This window comes from Melospiza georgiana, chromosome 33 (genome assembly GCF_028018845.1).
Source record: "Melospiza georgiana isolate bMelGeo1 chromosome 33, bMelGeo1.pri, whole genome shotgun sequence".
NCBI lineage: Eukaryota > Metazoa > Chordata > Aves > Passeriformes > Passerellidae > Melospiza > Melospiza georgiana.
Window position 1 is genome coordinate 2,021,545 of NC_080462.1, and position 18,201 is coordinate 2,039,745.

At 63.7% G+C, this 18,201-nt stretch overlaps 2 protein-coding genes across 3 annotated transcripts; one reads left to right on the forward strand and one right to left on the reverse strand.

Annotated features, from left to right (window-relative positions):
- Positions 1-994: 994 nt before the first annotated feature.
- On the forward strand, positions 995-16,908 carry CELF3 (CUGBP Elav-like family member 3). The gene is made up of 13 exons (XM_058042808.1): positions 995-1,281; positions 3,983-4,065; positions 6,599-6,647; positions 8,294-8,422; positions 9,883-9,962; positions 10,845-10,988; positions 11,875-12,013; positions 12,626-12,775; positions 12,846-12,911; positions 13,563-13,661; positions 14,762-14,905; positions 15,559-15,691; positions 16,589-16,908. Exons 1-12 carry the CDS (start codon positions 1,137-1,139, stop codon positions 15,684-15,686), a joined length of 1,356 nt encoding a protein of 451 aa, XP_057898791.1. The 5' UTR covers positions 995-1,136; the 3' UTR covers positions 15,687-15,691; positions 16,589-16,908.
- Positions 16,909-17,002: 94 nt separating this feature from the next.
- LOC131095212 (uncharacterized) lies at positions 17,003-18,101 on the reverse strand. Of its 2 annotated transcripts, none has more exons than XM_058042858.1 (2): positions 17,766-18,101; positions 17,003-17,735 (listed from the first exon to the last, which is right to left on the reverse strand). In XM_058042858.1, the coding sequence occupies exons 1-2, from the start codon at positions 18,099-18,101 to the stop codon at positions 17,100-17,102; spliced, it is 972 nt and encodes a 323-aa protein (XP_057898841.1). In that variant the 3' UTR covers positions 17,003-17,099. The 2 variants fall into 2 exon arrangements, with proteins under 2 accessions (XP_057898841.1, XP_057898842.1); XM_058042859.1 differs by having other exon boundaries at positions 17,003-17,376; positions 17,422-18,101.
- Positions 18,102-18,201: the final 100 nt, after the last annotated feature.

Sequence of the window (18,201 nt, forward strand, 5' to 3'; positions counted from 1 at the left end):
CGGCGCGCGGCCGTGGGCGGTGACACGGGAGGGGAGGGGGCGGGGCCGCCTTCAGCACCGGGGACAGCACCGGGAGCGACAGTGACACACGGGGGGGGGGAGGGGACACGCGTGGGCGGACACCGGACCCTCCCCCCGTGTGTGTCCCCCCCCTCGCTCTGCGCATGCGCGCGGGAGCGGCCCCGGGCCCCGCCCCCTCCCCAAAACATCCCCGACCCCCCCCCCAAAACCGCCCCCGGGCCCGGGCGGGGCCGGTACCGGAGCCCGGCGCCCCCTCCCGGTTCCCGGTGCCGCTGCCCGGTGCCGGTGTTGTCCCCGGTTCCCAGCGCCCGCTCCCCGTTCGCAGTCCCGGTGTTGCCGCATCCCGCAGCCGCTCCCGGTGCCCGTTATCCGCTGCTCGGTTGCCGGTGCCGGTAGCCGCTTCCCAGAGCCCCATTCCCGGTGACTCCAGGTCCCGCTGTTGTCGCCGGTGCCGGTGCCCGGCAGGCAGAGCCCCGTGCCCCGGTGCCGGTGCCCGGTGTCCGCTCCCGGTGCCCGTAGCCGGTTCCCAGTTCTCGTTCCCGGTGCCGCTCCCCAGGCCCCGGTGTCGCCGCCGGTGCCGGTCCCCGGTGCCGCTCTGACATCAGCACCGGGCGGGGCGGGGCGGCTCCAACCGGGCAAGAAAAGCATCTCCCGGTGCCGATCCCGGTGCCGGTACCCGGTAACCGGTGCCGCTGCCCCAGCGGGCGGCGGGGGGCGGGCTCGGCCACCACCGGGGGCTCTCGGCGAGCGGCGGCCGCCATGAACCGAAGCGGGCGTTGAGCTCCCCCCGCCCCCCGCCCGGTACCGGGACCCTCCCCGAGGCCACCGGGGCGGTACCGGCGGGGCGGGCGCTCGCAGCATCCGCCGGGATTTTGGGGAGCAGCACCCGGGAAACGGCCGGGACGCACCGGGAGCGCCGGGAGCGCCGCCCCCCGGGCAGAGCTGCCCCCGCCCCGCCGCGCCCCGTCCCCGGAGCCGAGCCGAGCCCCGGGGCCGCCTCGTCCTTTGTGTGCGCCGGGGCACCGGGCACCGCCGGGAGCACCGGGAGCCGAGGCCGGGCGGTGATAGCGGGGAGCGGGAGCGGCCCCGGGGCCCGGGGAGCCCCCGGCGGCCCCATGAAGGAACCGGACGCCATCAAACTCTTCGTGGGGCAGATCCCGCGGCACCTGGAGGAGAAGGACCTGAAACCGATTTTTGAGCAATTCGGCAAAATCTACGAGCTCACCGTCATCAAGGACAAGTACACCGGCATGCACAAAGGTACCGGAACCGGCAACCGGCAACCGGCGGTGGGCAAAGGGAACGGGCGGCGGGAATGGGGCAGGGGCAGCCCGGGCAGCGGGGGTGGGTGCGGGGCGCGGGCACGGGGGTGTGGGGAGAGCCCCGGGATTCGGCCACCGGTACCGGGAATGGGCCCCGGTAATGGGATTAGCTCGGGGATGTGGCCCCCGGTACCGGGAACAGCTCCAAATACCGGGATCAGCCCCAGGATGTGGCTCCCCGTACTGAGAGCAGCCTCCGGTACCGGGATTAGCCCCGGGATGTGGCCCCCGGTACCGGGAATGGCCTCGTGATGCGGCTCCCAGCACCAGGAACAGCTCCCGGCACCGGGAACACCCCCAGGATTTGTCCCCCAGTACCAGAACAGCCCCCGGTACCGGGAATAGCCCCAGAAACCGGGATCAGCCCCGGGAGATGGCCCCGGTACCGGGAGCGGCCTTGTGATACGGCTCCCGGTACTGGGAACAGCCCCCAGCACCGGGAATAGCCCCGGGATCCAGCCCCGGTACCGGGAGCGGCCCCGTGCACGGCCTCCAGCACCAAGAACAGCTCCCGGTACCGGGAACAGCTCCCAGCACCGGGGATGGCCCTGTGACACAGCCCGGGTACCGAGAACAGCCCCGGGATGGATTCCCCGGGACTGGGAATGGCCACCGGTACCGGGAACAGCTCCCGGTACCGGGAGTGGCCCCAGGATACGGCCCCGGTACCGGGAACAGCCCCTGGCGCCAGGATTAGCACCGTGATACGGCCTGGGGTACCGGGAACAGCCCCGGGTACAACCGAGGGCACCGGGAACAGCCCCACAAACAGCCCCAGGTACAACCGAGGGCCTCGGTACCGGGAACAGCTCCCGGTAACCGGAACAGCCCCGGCCTTGGAAACCACTCCGGATCCAAACTCCGGTACCGGGAACAGCCCCACGAACGGTACCGGTACAACCACAGGAACTGGGAACAGCCCCCAAAACAGCCCCTGGTACCGGGAACAGCCCCGGGTACAACCGAGGGCACCGGGAACAGCCCCCGGTACCGGGAACAGCCTCACAAACGGTACCGGTACAACCGAGAGCACCGGGAACAGCCGCAGGCCTTGAGCAACACCCACAGCTCAACCTACAGCCGCAGGCCCTGGGTACAACCCTGGGCACTGGCAACAGCCCTGGGTACAGCCCTGGGCACTGGGAACAGCCCTGGGTACAACCCTGGGCACTGGGAACAGCCCTGGGTACAGCCGAGGGCACTGGGAACAGCCCTGGGTACAACCCTGGGCACCGGGAACAGCCCTGGGTACAGCCGAGGGCACCGGGAACAGCCACAGCCCCCAGCCCAGCTGGGGTGCCCCGTGTCAGGGTGTTGTGCCCCGTGTCAGGGTGTCGTGCCCCGTGTCAGGGTGTTGTGCCCCGTGTCAGGGTGTTGTACCCCGCGTGCTGGGGCTGTGGGGTGTTGGTGTCAGCTGTGGGCTGTTGTGTCCGGCTGTTGTGGGGCTGGGTGAGTGCAGGCTGTTGTTGGGTTGGTTTTTGTGCTTTTGGGGCTGGTTCTTGGGCTGTTGTTGTTGGGGTGTTGCTGTTGTTACTGGGGTGTTGTTGGGCTGTTTTTTTGCCGGGCTGTTGTTGCTGGGGTGTTGTTGTTAGGTGCTGTTTGGGTGTTTGTTGTTGTTGGGCTGTTGATGTTGTGGCTGGGGTGTTGTTGGGGTGCTCTTGGGCTGTTTTTTTGCTGGGATGTTGTTGTTAGGCGTTGTTGGGGTGTTGTTGTTGGGGTGTTGTTGGGCTGTTGTTGTTGGGCTGTTGTTGGGCTGTTGTTGGGCTGTTGTTGTTGGGCTGTTGTTGGGCTGTTGTTGTTGGGGTGTTGTTGGGCTGTTGTTGTTGGGCTGTTGTGCCAGCTGCGTGCAGCACTTCCAGGCCCTGCTGGGTGTTGTTTCGGGTGTTGGGTGTCCCGTGGGTGCCCCTCCAGGTGACACCCAGCCCTGGGGGTGTCCGGCTGTTGTGTTGAGTGTTGTTTTGGGGTGCCAGGCAGGTGTTGTGTATCACGTGGTCACCTCATGGGTCCCTGTGAGGGTGACACCAGCTCCGGGTGTCCCTGGGGGTCTCTGGGTGTTGTTTTGGGGTGTCCAGGTGTAATTTGGGGGTTTCTGGGTGTTGTTTGGAGGTTTCCAGGTGTCATTTTGGGGTGCCCAGGTGTTGTTTTGGGGTGTTATGCCTGATTTTGGGGTGTCACACGGTCACTGTGTGTCCCTGGGGGTGTCACAGCCGGGGGTGACAGTGACAGGGCCCCGGGGGTGTCCCCAACACCCGGAGGGGGTCCCTGAGCCCCCCAAACACCCAGCACCGAAACTGGGGGGGTCTCCGGGGGTCCTGGGAGGCCTCGGGGTCCCTGTGGGATCTTGGGGGTGTCACTGTCTCAAAATGTGGGGTCTGGGGGCTTTTGGGGGGGATCTGGGAGCTTTGGGGAGGGGGTTCTGGGGTCTCTGGGGGTTATTTGGGGTCTGTGGGGAGATTTGTGGGAGGATTTGGGGTCTCTGGGGGTTATTTTGGGCCTATGGCGCTGTGGGTGTTCTGGGGGGGTCCCACCAATTTTGGGGCTCTCTGGTCACTCCAGACCCCTCCATCTGGGGGTGAGGACACCTCGGGGGTCCCCCTGACGCCCCCCGACCCCTTTTTTTGTCCCCCATTTCCCCCCAGGATGCGCCTTCCTGACCTACTGCGCCCGCGAGTCGGCCCTGAAGGCCCAGAGCGCCCTGCACGAGCAGAAAACCCTGCCGGGGGTGAGTGGGGGGCGTGGGGACCCCCCCCCTGAGGCACCCCCAAATCCCCCCTGTGAGCCCCCAGCCCGGGACACCCCAAAATCCCTCATAAACCCCCTGAAAATAACAGTGAAACCCCAAAAATCACCCTGAAACCAACAAGAAAATCACCCTTAAATGCCCCCAAATCACCCCTAAATATTACCCTGAAACCCCCCAAAAATCACACTGAAACTACCCAAAAATCAATTATAAGCCCCTCAGAAAAATCACCCTTAAATCCCCCAAAATCACCCCTAAAAATTACCCTGAAACCCCCCCAAAATCACCCTCAAATCCCCCAAAAAATCACCTATAAGCCCCCCAAAAATCCCTGTAAATACCCCAAAATCACCCCTAAAAATTGCCCTGAAACCCCTTAAATATCAGCCCTAAATCTCCCCAAAAACCACCACGAAACCCCTTAAATATCATTCTTAAATCCCCAAAAATCACCCCTCAAAATTACCCCGAAACCCCCTCAAAATTGCCCGGAAATCCCCCCAAAAATCACTCTGAAATTCCCCAAAAAATCACCCCTAAAAATTACCCTGAAACCCCCCAAAAATCAGCCCTAAATCCCTCCAAAAATCACCATAAAACCCCATTAAAATTCCCCCCCGTATCCCCCCAAAAATCGCCCTGAAACCCCTTAAAAATCACCCTTCATTCCCCAATTTCACCCCTAAAAATTACCCTGAAACCCCCCCAAAATCGCCCTTAAACCCCTTCAAAATCACCCCAAAATCCACCCAAAAAATCACCACAAACCTCTTAAAAATCACCCTTAATTCCCCAAATTCACCCCTAAAAATTACCCTTAAAACCCCCCAAAATTACCGTGAAACCTCCCCAAAATCGCCCTAAAACCCCTTCAAAATCACCCCAAAATCCACCCAAAAAATCACCACAAACCCCCTTAAAAATCCCCCAAATCCCCCCAAAATCCCCTCCCACCCCCCATTTCAGGACCACCCCGTCCCCCACTACGGGAGGGATTTTGGGGGGCCAGGGGCTCCCCCGAACACGCGTGGGGTGTTTAATTAGCGCCGCTAATGAGGGCCCGGCGCTAATGAAGCGCGGCCGGGCGGGCACGGAGACAACAAAGCCCCGAATTTGGGGAGGGGGGTCGTGAAATCCCGGTGCCCCCCACCCCCAATTAATTTAATTTTTGGGGGGTGCTCCCACCTCTCATCCCTCTCCCAAACTGATTTTGGGGGGGGGTTGAGGTTTTCTGGGTGGGATAAAAGGCGGTGTTGGGGGGGGGAAAGGAGGGAATTTGGGGGTCCCTAAAGTGGGGAGGGGTCTCCGGTCTCGCCCCCCCCGCGCGTGTCCCGCCAGGCCCGGGGCGGATTTGGCTTGGCCGGGATAATCCCGGGATTTGGGGCCGTAAATCCGGGGGGGGATTTGGGGTGGGGGGGGGTTGGTTTGGACGGGGGTTTTATTTTTGGGGGGGGGGAATGGAATTAAGGCCGGCCCCGCCCCAGCAGCTGCGCTGGGAATTTGGGAATTTGGGGAGGGGGCGTCACCCTCAGCGCTGCGCTGAGCACGGGGGGGTCCCGGTGTGGTTTTGGGGGGTGGAATTTGGGGGGCTTTGTTTGCCCCCCCCCCCTTTTGTGCGTGTCCCCCCCCCACTCTGGGTTGATCCAACGCGTGGGGAGGGGGTGAGGGGGGGGATTAGGGGGGGATTAACGCCCCCCGCCCCCACCCGGGGGGGGCATTTCCAGCGCCATCTGGGGCTCATTGAGGGGGGGGCCTGTTCGTGGGGGGGGGGGGGGCACCTTCGCTTTCGGCGGCGAAAGGAACGCGCGGGGTCAGCCGGGGATGGACCCGCCCCCTCCCCACCCCCCCCCCCCCCTCTCCGCAAAAAGCCCAAATTCCCCCCAAATCCCCCCAAAAACGGGGCACGGCCGCCCCTCCCCCACACCCTGAGGGGGTTTTGGGGGGGGGGGGGGCGGGGTCACACCAGGCCTGGGGGGGGTGTGTGTGTGTGGGGGGGGGTCTCCTCCTCTTCCCCCCCTCCCCAAATCTCCATCCCCGCCCCCCCCATCCCCATCCCCGTCATTGTTTATCGCGAGCGCTGATGACGTCAGCGGCGTTGCCAGGCAACGGCGATGGGTAAATTGGGGATGAGTGGGCGGTTGCCATGGAGCGGAGCCGGCCGTTGCCATGGCAACCGCGCATCTGCGCCCTCCCCCTCCCCTCCCCCCCCGCCCCGTTCCTCTGGGGGGTTCCGGGGTGGGGGGGGGGGGAGGGGCGGGGTTGGGTCCATTCTCCCCCCCCCAATTAACGCAGGGAGGGGGAGGGGCGCTCATTAACGCGGCCCCCCCTCCCCCCCCCCCCCGGGCAGCGGCTCCCGTTGCCAGGTAACGGGATGCAGGCCCGGCGTTGCTATGGCGACCCGAGCATCTTTGGGGGGGTTCGGGACGCTCGGAGGGGGTGGGGGAGGTGCTGGGGGGGGGTCTCGGGGGTCTCTGTGTGTCCCCAACGCCCCCTGTTCCCTCCCCCCCCCCAGATGAACCGGCCCATCCAGGTGAAGCCGGCGGACAGTGAGAGCCGAGGAGGTACCGCCCCCAAAAAACCCCAAAATCACCCCAAAATCACCCCCAAATCACCCCCAAATCACCCCTAAAATCCCACAAAATCACCCCAAATTCCCCACCCAAATCACCCCCAAAATCCCACAAAATCACCCCAAATTCCCCACCCAAATCACCCCTAAAATCCCACAAAATCACCCCAAATTCCCCACCCAAATCACCCCCAAACTCACCCCTGAAATCCCACAAAATCACCCCAAATTCCCCACCCAAATCACCCCCAAAATCCCACAAAATCACCCCAAATTCCCCACCCAAATCACCCCCAAAATCCCACAAAATCACCCCAAATTCCCCACCCAAATCCCCCCTAAAATCCCACAAAATCACCCCAAATTCCCCACCCAAATCACCCCCAAACTCACCCCTAAAATCCCAAATTCCCCACCCAAATCACCCCCAAATCCCCCAGAATCTTCCCCCAAATCACCCCCAAATCACCCCCGCACCCCCCTGTCCCCAAACCCCGGTGTCCCCAAATTACCCCAAGGCCACCCCCCAGTGTGAGACCCCCAGGGCCACCCCCCGTCTGTCCCTGTCCCCCCTGGGCTGTCCCTCCATGTCCCCGTTGCCAGGAGCTGTCACCCCGTTCCCATTCCCAGTGTCCCCATCCGATGTCCCCACCCCATCCTGCCTGCAGTGTCACACCCCTCTGCGTGGCACTGTCCCCGTGCCAGTGTCCCGGTGCCATCCATGGTGTCCCCCTGCCAGTGTCCCAGTGCCACCTATGGTGTCCCTGTGCCTTTGTCCCCGTGCCCATGTCCCCATGATGGTGTCCCCCTGCTCATGTCCCAGTGCAACCCGCAGTGTCCTGATGCCACTTGTGGTGTCCCTGTGGCTGTGCCCTCGTGCCTGTGTCCTCATGAGGGTGTCCTTGTGCCCATGTCCCAGTGCCCATGTCCCCATGGCCATGTCCCAATGCCACCGTGGTGTCCCTGTCCCCATGCCCATGTCCCAGTGCCACCTGCGGTGTCCTGATGCCCCTGTCCCAGTGCCCATGTCCCACTGCCAGTGTCCCAGCACCGCCCACGGTGTCCCCGTGCCCATATCCCCATGGTGGTGTCACCGTGCCCATGTCCCACTGCCATGCAAGGTGTCCCGATGCCATCCACAGTGTCCTTGTTCCCATGTCCCCCTGCCCATGTCCCAGTGCCACCTGTGGCTGTCCCCGTGCCCGTGTCCCGATGCCACCGTGGCTGTCCCCATGCCCCTGTCCCTGTGCCCCTGTCCCCGTGCCCATGTCCCAGTGCCACCCGTGGTGTCCCTGTGCCCTTGTCCCCATGCCCATGTCCCAGTGCCACTGGCAGTGTCCCAGTGCCACCCACGGTGTCCCCATGTCCCTGTGCCCCTGTCCCAGTGCCACCCGCAGTGTCCCTGTCCCCCTGCCCATGTCCCAGTGCCACCCACGGTGTCCCCATGCCCCTGTCCCCGTGCCCATGTCCCAGTGCCACCTGTGGTGTCCTGCTGCCCATGTCCCAGTGCCACCCGCGGTGTCCCCGTGCCCGTGTCCCCGTGCCCCTGTCCCCGTGCCCATGTCCCAGTGCCACCCGCGGTGTCCCCATGCCCCTGTCCCCGTGCCCGTGTCCCGATGCCCCCGTGGTGCCCCGCAGAGGACCGCAAGCTCTTTGTGGGCATGCTGAGCAAGCAGCAGGCGGACGAGGACGTGCGCAAGATGTTCGAGCCCTTCGGCACCATCGACGAGTGCACGGTGCTGCGCGGGCCCGACGGCACCAGCAAAGGTGGGGACACGGGGACACGGGGGGACATGGGGGGGACACGGGGGGACACGGGGGGACATGGGGACATGGGGGGACATGGGGACATGGGGGGACATGGGGACACGGGGGGACACGGGGGGACACGGGGGGACACGGGGACACGGGGGGACACGGGGACACGGGGACACGGGGACATGGGGGGGGACACGGGGACATGGGGGGGACACGGGGACATGGGGGGGACATGGGGACACAGGGGGACACGGGGACACGGGGACACGGGGGGACACGGGGACACGGGGACATGGGGGGGACACGGGGGGACATGGGGACACGGGGGGGACATGGAGAGGACACGGGGGGACACGGGGACACGGGAGGACACGGGGGGACATGGGGGGACACGGGGGGACACGGGGGGGACATGGGGGGACACGGGGGGACATGGGGACACGGGGACACGGGGGACACGGGGACACGGGGGGGACACGGGGACATGGAGGGGACACGGGGACACGGGGACATGGGGGGACACGGGGGGACACAGGGACACGGGGAGACACGGGGGGACACGGGGACATGGGGGGACACGGGGGACACGGGGGGACACGGGGACATGGGGGGACACGGGGGACACGGGGGGACACGGGGACACGGGGGGACACAGGGGGGACACGGGGGGACACGGCGGGGACACCCCGGGGTGGGCGAGGTCACTTGGGGGTCCTGGGGGGTCCCACGGGGGTCACCGGGGCACTGGGACACGGCATGGGGACATGGGCATGGGGACATGGCCATGGGGACATGGGCACAGGGACAAGAGCACAGGGACATGGGCACAGGGACACTATCATGAGGACACGGGCACAAGGGCATGGGCACAGGGACACTGCAGGTGGCATCAGGACACCGCAGGTGGCACTAGGACATGGGCAGGGGGACACTGTCATAGAGACACTGTCGTGGGCATGGGGACACTGTGGGTGGCACCAGGACATGGGCAAGGGGACACCATCATGGGGACATGGGCATGGGGACAAAGGCACAGGGACACCGTGGGTGGCACTGGGACACTGCCCTGGCACTGGGACATGGGGACACTGCAGGTGGCAGCAGGGCACAGGGAGATCTGTGGGGCAGGGATGGGGTTCAGGGGGAGCACGGCAGGGATGGGGTTAATGGGGTTTGGGGGACCCATGGGGTGATGGGGGTGCAGGGGGGGGGGGTGGGACCCCCAGAGCTCCCTGGGGCTGCCATGGGGCCAATGTCCCCGATGTCCCTGATGTCCCCGATGTCCTCGATGTCCCCAATGTCCCCAATGTCCCCGATGTCCCTGATGTCCCCAATGTCCCCAATGTCCCCAATGTCCCCGATGTCCCTGATGTCCTCAATGTCTCCAATGTCCCCGATGTCCCCGATGTCCCCAATGTCCCCGATGTCCCTGATGTCCCTGATGTCCCCGATGTCCCCGATGTCCCCAGGCTGCGCCTTCGTCAAGTTCCAGAGCCACGCGGAGGCCCAGGCCGCCATCGCCGCCCTGCACGGGAGCCGCACGCTGCCGGTGAGGGACCGTCCTTGGCGCTGTCACCTGCGGTGTCACCTTTGTCACCGTCGCCTTCATTGTCCCATCACTGTCCTCATCATCATCCCCTGTCACCTTCAGCATCCTCTTCATCGTCCCCTTTGTCATCCCCTTCATCATCCTCATCATTGTTCCCTTCATTGTCCTCATCATTGTCCCCTTTATGGTCACCTTCGTCATGCTCTTCATTGTCTTCGTCATTGTCTCCTTCATCATCGTCATTATTGTCCCCTTGTCCTCATCATCATCCCTTCATGGTCCCCTTCATCATCCTCATAATTGTTGTCATCCCCATTGTCACCTTCATCACCCCCATCATCCTCATCCTCATGTCCTTCATCATCCTCATCGTGTCCTTTGTCACCCCTTCATCATTCTCCTCACCATCCTCACCACTGTCCCCATCATCATCCCATCATCATCCTCACCACTGTCCTCATCATCATCCCATCACCATCCTCATGACTGTCCCCATCATCCTCCCCTTCATCTCCATCATCCCCTTCATCTTCTCTGCCATCATCCCACCATCATCCTCACCACTGTCCCCATCATCATCCCATCATCATCCTCATCACTGTCCTCATCATCATCCCACCATCATCCTCACCACTGTCCCCATCATCATCCCACCATCATCCTCACCAGTGTCCCCATCGTCAACCCCATCCTCATCCTCTTCATCACCTCCACCATCATCCTCACCCCACTACAACCCAACCATCACCCCCATCACCGCTCCACCACTGCCCCACTCTGTGTGATCCCGAATGGCCCCAACTGACCTTGATTGACCACGAGTGACCACAAGTGACCACAACTGACCACAACTGACCACGAGTGGCCGCCGTGTCCCCGCAGGGCGCCTCGTCCAGCCTGGTGGTGAAGTTTGCGGACACGGAGAAGGAGCGGGGGCTGCGGCGCATGCAGCAGGTGGCCAGCCAGCTGGGCATGTTCAGCCCCATCGCCCTCCAGTTCGGCGCCTACAGCGCCTACACGCAGGCGGTACGGGGACTGGGGACACTGGGGACAATGGGGACACTGGGGACATTGGGGACATTGGGGACATTGGGGTCACCAGCCAGCTGGGCATGTTCAGCCCCATCGCCCTCCAGTTCGACGCCTACACGCAGGCGGTACGGGGACTGGGGACATTGGGGACACTGGGGACAATGGGGACAATGGGGACAATGGAGACACTGGGAACATTGGGGACACTGGGGACACTGGGAGGGACTGGGGATGTTGGGGGGATTGAGGACGCTGGGGACACTGGGGGGATCAAGGGGAAGGGGATAGGACCCCTCAAAATCCAGCCTGACGTGGTTGGGGTGATGGGAGGGGATGGACACCGAGGTGACATCCATGGGGACACGCTGGTCCTGGATGGGACACTGGGGTGACATCCAAGGGGACACACTGGTCCTGGATGGGACACTGGGGTGACATCCATGGGGACACGCTGGTCCTGGATGGGACACTGGGGTGACATCCAAGGGGACACACTGGTCCTGGATGGGACACTGGGGTGACATCCATGGGGACACGCTGGTCCTGGATGGGACACTGGGGTGACATCCAAGGGGACATGCTGGTCCCACGTCCCGGGGTGTTGGTGGCATCGGGGTAACATCCATGGGGAGATGCTGGTCCTGGATGGGACATTGGGGTGACATCCATGGGGAGATGCTGGTTCCATGTCCCGGGGTGTTGGTGGCACCAGGGTGGGCTCCCAGCTGTTGGTGGCACCAGGGTGGGTTCCCGGGGTGTTGGTGGCACCAGGGTGGGCTCCCAGGGTGTTGGTGGCACCAGGGTGGGTTCCCGGGGTGCTGGTGGCTCCCGGGGCGGCGGTGGCCGCGGTGGCCGCGCGGTGCCAGGCGTGTCCCCACAGCTGATGCAGCAGCAGGCGGCCCTGGTGGCCGCGCACTCGGCCTACCTCAGCCCCATGGCCACCATGGCCGTCCAGATGCAGCACATGGGCACGGTCAACCCCAACGGGCTCATCGCCACCCCCCTGCCACCCTCCTCAGGTAACGGGGACAGGGGGACAGCGGGGGGGACATGGGGATGGGGGGCAGCAGGGATGGGGACAATGGGGAGGGACACCTGGGATGGCACATGGGATATGGGGGGACACCATGGATGGGATGGGGACAGCGGGGGTGGGATGGAGACACCATGGATGGGACATGAGATATGGGGGGACACCATGGATGGAATGGGGACACCAGGGATGGGGACACCATGGGTTGGACATCAGGAATAGAAACACCATGGATGGGATATGGGATACAGGGGGACACCATGGATGGGACGGGGACACCACGGATGGAACGTGAGATATGGGGGGACACCATGGATGGGACGGGGACACTCTACCTCCACCGCATGGAGGGTTCCCCACCCTTCAGGGTCACAGTCCTGGTGTCCCTGTGGTGTTCCCCATAGTGTCCCCGTGGTGTCCCCGTGGTGTCCCCGTGGTGTCCCGGTTCTGTCCCGGTGCTGTCCCGGCACTGTCCCGGTTCTGTCCCGGTGCTGTCCCGGCTCTGTCCCGGTTCTGTCCCGGCGCTGTCCCGGCGCTGTCCCGGCGCTGTCCCCGGTGCTGTCCCGGTGCTGACCCGGCTCTGACCGTTTCTCCCCAGGAACCAGCACCCCCCCGGCCATGGCGGCCACCCCCGTCCCGGCCATCGCGGCCCCGCTGAGCGTCAATGGCTACAGCCCCGTGCCCGCGCAGCCCGCGGGACCCCCCGCCCCCGACGCCGTCTACGCCGGGGGGGTCCCCCCCTTCCCAGGTGCCCCCCGACCCCTCCCCAGCCCCCCGAGCCCCGCCGGGCCCCCCCCTAACCCCCCCTGTGCCCCCAGCCCAGAGCCCCGCGGCCCCCGGGGACCCCCTGCAGCAGGCGTACGCTGGCATGCAGCACTACACTGGTGCGTACTGGGGGCACTGGGGGTACTGGGGGGCACTGGGGGAGACTGGGGGGCACTGGGAGAGGGGGTGTGTGGTACTGGGGGGCACTGGGAAGGCACTGGGAGGGCACTGGGAGGGGGTTCTGTGGTGCTGGGGGGCACTGGGAAGGACTGGGGGGTTGTTGTGTGGCACTGGGAGGCACTGGGGGGTAATGGGAGGGGGGTTTGTGGTACTGAGGGGGCACTGGGAAGGACTGGGGGGTTGTTGCATGGCATTGGGGGCACTGGGAGGAACTGGGGGTCACTGGGAGGGCACTGGGAGGGGGTTGTGTGGTACTGGGGAGCACTGGGAGGGACTGGGGGGTTGTTGTGTGGCACTGGGAGGGACTGGGAGGGCACTGGGGGAAAAGAGAAGGGCAGTGGGGGAGCTCTTGATAGGACTGGTTGGAACTGGGAGGGACTGGGGGGAACTGGGAGGGCAGTGGGAGGGACTGGGGGTGTGTTGTAGGGCACTGGGGGGCACTGGGAGGGTGTTGAATGGCACTGGCATGGCACTGGTGTCACTGGTGGCTTTGGGAGGGTGTTGTATGGCACTGGGCGGGCACTGGGGTGGCACCGGTGGCACCAATGTCCCCGGTGACCCCGTGCCCCCCGTGCCCCCCGTGCCCCCAGCCGCGTACCCGGCCGCCTACGGGCTGGTGAGCCCGGCCTTCGCCCCCCCGGGACCCCTGCTCGCCCCCCCGCCCCCCCCGCAGCAGCAGCAGCGTGAAGGTGAGACCCCCCCGGGACCCCCCAAAACTCCCCGGGCCCCTGAGACCCCCCCGGGACCCCCCAAAACTCCCCGGGCCCCTGAGACCCCCCCGGGACCCCCCAAAACTCCCTGAGACACCTGACACCCCCCAGAACCCCCAATATCCCTGAGACAACCCCTCCCAAAACTCCTCAGGATGCTCAAAATGTCCTGGGACACCCAAACCTACCCCAGGGCCCCAAAACTGAGATTTGGGACCCCAAAATCAGAGCTGTGAACCCAAAGCTGGAGGCAGGTTTGGGTTGAGAGCCCTGGTTTTGGGGTCCATGTCTGGTCTGGGTCGAGAGCCCTGGGTTTTGGGGTCTGTGCTGGTTTTGGGTTGAAAGCCCCTTTTTTGGGGTACTGTGTCCTTTTCGGGTTGGCAGCTCTAGTTTTGGGGTCCGTGTCAGTTTTGGGTTAAGACCCCCAGCTTTGGGGTCTGGTCAGTTTTGGGTTGGCAGGCCCGGTTTTGAGGTCTTGGGTTTGGGTTAAGAGCCCTGGTTTTGGGGTGCTGTGTCCATTTTGGGTTGAGAGCCCTGGTTTTTTGGAGTCCCATGTTGGGTTGGGTTTGGCAGCCCCGGTTTTGGGGTGCTGTGTCCATTTTGGGTTGGCAGCCCCAGTTTTGGGGTCAGTGTCAGTTTTGGGTCAAGACCCCCAGTTTTGGGGTCAGTGTCAGTTTTGGGTCAAGACCCCCAGTTTTGGGGTCCCATGTCTGGTTTGGTTTGGCAGCCCCAGTTTCGGGATCTGTGTCCATTTTGGGTTGAAAGCCCGGGTTTTTTGGGATCCTGTGTCAGTTTTGGGTTGGCAGCCCCAATTTTGGGGTCCCGTGTCCGGTTTGGGTTGAGAGCCTGGGTTTTGGGGTCCCACGTTTGGTTTGGTTTGGCAGCCCCGGGTCTGGTTTGGGTTGAGAGCCTGGGTTTTGGGGTCCCGTGTCCGGTTGGGTTTGGCAGCCTCGTGTCTGGTTTGGGTTGAGAGCCTGGGTTTTGGGGTCCCGTGTCCGGTTTGGGTTTGGCAGCCCCGGTTGTGGGGTCCGGTCGGTTTTGGGGACGCAGTCCCAGGTGTGACCCCGCTCCCTCCGCAGGCCCCGAGGGCTGTAACATCTTCATCTACCACCTGCCCCAGGAGTTCGCCGACACCGAGATCCTGCAGATGTTCCTCCCCTTCGGCAACGTCATCTCCGCCAAGGTCTTCGTGGACAGGGCCACCAACCAGAGCAAGTGCTTCGGTAGGGACACGGGACAATGGGGACATTGGGGACATCGGGGACATCGGGGACACTGGGGACACTGGGGACATTGGGGACACTGGGGACATTGGGGACATTGGGGACACTGGGGACAATGGGGACATTGGGGACATCGGGGACATCAGGGACATTGGGCATATTGGGGACACTGGGGACAATGGGGACATTGGGGATAATGGGGACATTGGGGACATTGGGGACAAGGAGGATATCAGGGACATCAGGGACAAGGGAGACATTGGTGATAATGGGGAAACTGGGGCAATGGGGACAGTGGGGACATCAGGGACAATAGGAACATTGGGGACAATGGTGATAATGGGGACAATGGGGACATTTGGGACAATAGGAACATTGGGGACAATGGTGATAATGGGGACAATGGGGAAATTTGGGACAATGGGGACATTGGGGACATTGGGCGTATTGGGGACAATGGGGACATTTGGGACAATGGGGACATGGCAGCATTGGGATATGGGACAGGCAATGTGGGATATGGGGCACTGGGGACATTGGGATACAGAGACACGGGGACAGTGTCCCCAAATCCTCCACGTCCTTCATGTCCTCCATGTCCCCGTATCCCCGTGATGTCCCCGTGTCCCCACACCCCCCCGATGTCCCCGCAGGCTTCGTGAGCTTTGACAACCCCGCGAGCGCCCAGGCCGCCATCCAGGCCATGAACGGCTTCCAGATCGGGATGAAGCGGCTCAAGGTGCAGCTCAAGAGGCCCAAAGACGCCAACCGGCCCTACTGAGCCCGGTGAGACCCCCGGGACCCCCGGGACACCCTCAGGACCACCTGGGACCATGTGGGACATCCCCAGGACCCCCTGGGACACCCTGGGACCATCTGAGACCCCTGGGACACCTCCAGGACACCCCTGGGGGACCTTGGGACATCTCCAGGACACACCTGGGATTATCTGGGACCCCCTGAGATGCCCTGGGACAAACCCAGGACCCCCTGGGACACCCTGGGACCATCTGAGACCCCCTGGGACCCCCTGGGACACCTCCAGGACACCCCTGGGGGGACCCTCAGGACCACCCGGGACACCCAGGACAACCCTGGGACCATCTGGGACACCCCTGGGACCCCCTGAGATGTCCTGGGACACCCCTGGGACCATTGGGGACACCCTGGGACACCCTCAGGACCCTCTGGGACATCTCCAGGACACACCTGGGATTATCTGGGACCCCCTAGGACCCCCTGAGATGCCCTGGGACAAACCCAGGACCCCCTGGGACACCCTCAGGACCATCAGAAACCCCCTGGGACACCCCTGGGACACCCCTGGGACCATCTGGGACACCCCTGGGACCCCCTGAGATGCCCTGGGATACCCCTGGGACCATTGGGGACACCCTGGGAGCCCCTGGGACACCCCCACCCCTCCTGGGACATGCCCATGACACCGCTGGGACCCCCTGGGACCTCTCCAGGGCTGGAAGAACCCCAGGGATCTCCTTGAGACCCCCCCAGGACCTCCCCCCAGAACTTCCTCACAACCCCTCCAGGCTGGGAACCCCCCAAAACCCCCTGGGCTGGAACGTCCCCTGTTGGGATCTGGGGGGTCTCAGGGTTTTGGGGGCACAGGAAATGCCCCCCCCAAGCTCTGTTTAACCCCTCCATCCCCGAATTTTCCCTCCCCAGGTCCGGAGGCTCCGGAGCAGCACCTTTGGGTGCCCCCCCATTGCAGAGCAGCCCCCCCAAACCCAGCGGTGCCCCGGAGGGGGGGGGGGGGGGGCTCGGTCCTGCTGGGGGGGACCCCAGACCCCCCCCACGCTCAGGAAGGATGGACCCCCCCTCCAGGCCCCACCCGACCTCCCCCAGTCCATCCCAGTTCATCCCAGTCCAGCCCAGTCCATCCCAGTACAGGGTGCCGGTGCCCCCCCCACAGCAGCCACACCCACTCCGGTTTTGGGGGGGTCGTGCCCACCCTGGGGGACCCCAAAAGGACCCCCCCTCATTTCCCCCCCCCAGGACCCTTCTTGGGGCTTTTCTCACCAAACAGGACCAAAAGCAGCTCCAAACTGGGATGGGGGGGGTCTCTGAGGGGGGGGTTCATGGGGGTTTTTGGGGGTCCCAAAGGGGGGGACACGGCCCCGGGGGCGCAGCGGGACCCCAACACTGCCACTGCCACCCGCTCCGCCCACAGCCTGCCTCAGTTTCCCCTGGGGATGGGCCAGCACTGGGATGGGACTGGGATAAACTGGGACTGGGAGGGGCTGGAACTGGGATAAACTGGGACTGGGAGGGGCTGATAATGGGATAGACTGGGAGTGGCATAGATTGGTACTGGGATGGACTGGAATTGGGATAGAGTAGGAATGGGATAAACTGGTACTGGGATGGACTGGGACTGGGATAAACTGGTACTGGGATGCTCCATTACTGGGATGGACTGGGACTGGGATGGACTGGCACTGGGATGGATCAGCACTGGGATGTTCCACACTGGGATGTTCCATACTGGGATGCTCCATACTGGGCTGTTCCACACTGGGATGCTCCATACTGGGATGTTCCACACTGGGATGTTCCATACTGGGATGTTCCACACTGGGATGTTCCACACTGGGATGCTCCATACTGGGATGTTCCATACTGGGATGTTCCCATACTGGGATGTTCCATACTGGGATGCACCAGCCCCGCTCTGGTCCAGCACTGGGATGCTCCACACTGGGATGTTCTGACACTGGGACGCTCTGGGACCAGGACGCTCCGATACCAGAACGTTCCACCACGGGGATGCTCTGAGACCGGGATGATCCCACAGCAGAAGATCCCAGAGCAGGGAGATCCCACAACAGAAGATCCCAAAAGAGGAGATCCCACAGCAGAGGATCCCACAGTGGGATGATCCCACAGGAGATCCCAAAAGAGGAGATCCCACAGCAGAGGATCCTACAGCAGATCCCACAGTGAGACATCTCCCAGTGGGATGATCCCACAGCAGGACAATTCCACACAGGAGATCCCACACAGGAGATCCCACAGCAGAGGATCCCACCATGGGATGGTCCCACAGCAGGACATCCCACCATGGGATGGTCCCACACCAGGATGCTCCAATCCAGAATGTTCCACCCTGGGGATGCTCCATTACTGGGATGCCCAGAGGGATCCAGGACCAGAATTTTCCAACACCAGAACGTTCCATCAGATGCTCCAACGTTGGAATGATCCCATCCCAGGATGGCCTGGAATGCCCTGACCCCAGGACGTCCCCATTCCGTGATGTCCCCACTTTTGGGATGTCC

Excerpts from the sequence above, each read along its gene's own strand:
- CELF3 (XM_058042808.1), top strand. The coding sequence starts at position 1,137 with ATGAAGGAACCGGACGCCATCAAACTCTTCGTGGGGCAGATCCCGCGG. Across the intron at positions 1,282-3,982 it reads GTACACCGGCATGCACAAAG|GATGCGCCTTCCTGACCTAC; the intron begins GTACCGGAACCG and ends ATTTCCCCCCAG. Across the intron at positions 9,963-10,844 it reads ACGGGAGCCGCACGCTGCCG|GGCGCCTCGTCCAGCCTGGT; the intron begins GTGAGGGACCGT and ends GTGTCCCCGCAG.
- LOC131095212 (XM_058042858.1), bottom strand. The coding sequence starts at position 18,101 with ATGGAACGTTCTGGTGTTGGAAAATTCTGGTCCTGGATCCCTCTGGGC. Across the intron at positions 17,736-17,765 it reads TCCTCTGCTGTGGGATCTCC|CTGCTCTGGGATCTTCTGCT; the intron begins TCTTTTGGGATC and ends TGTGGGATCTCC.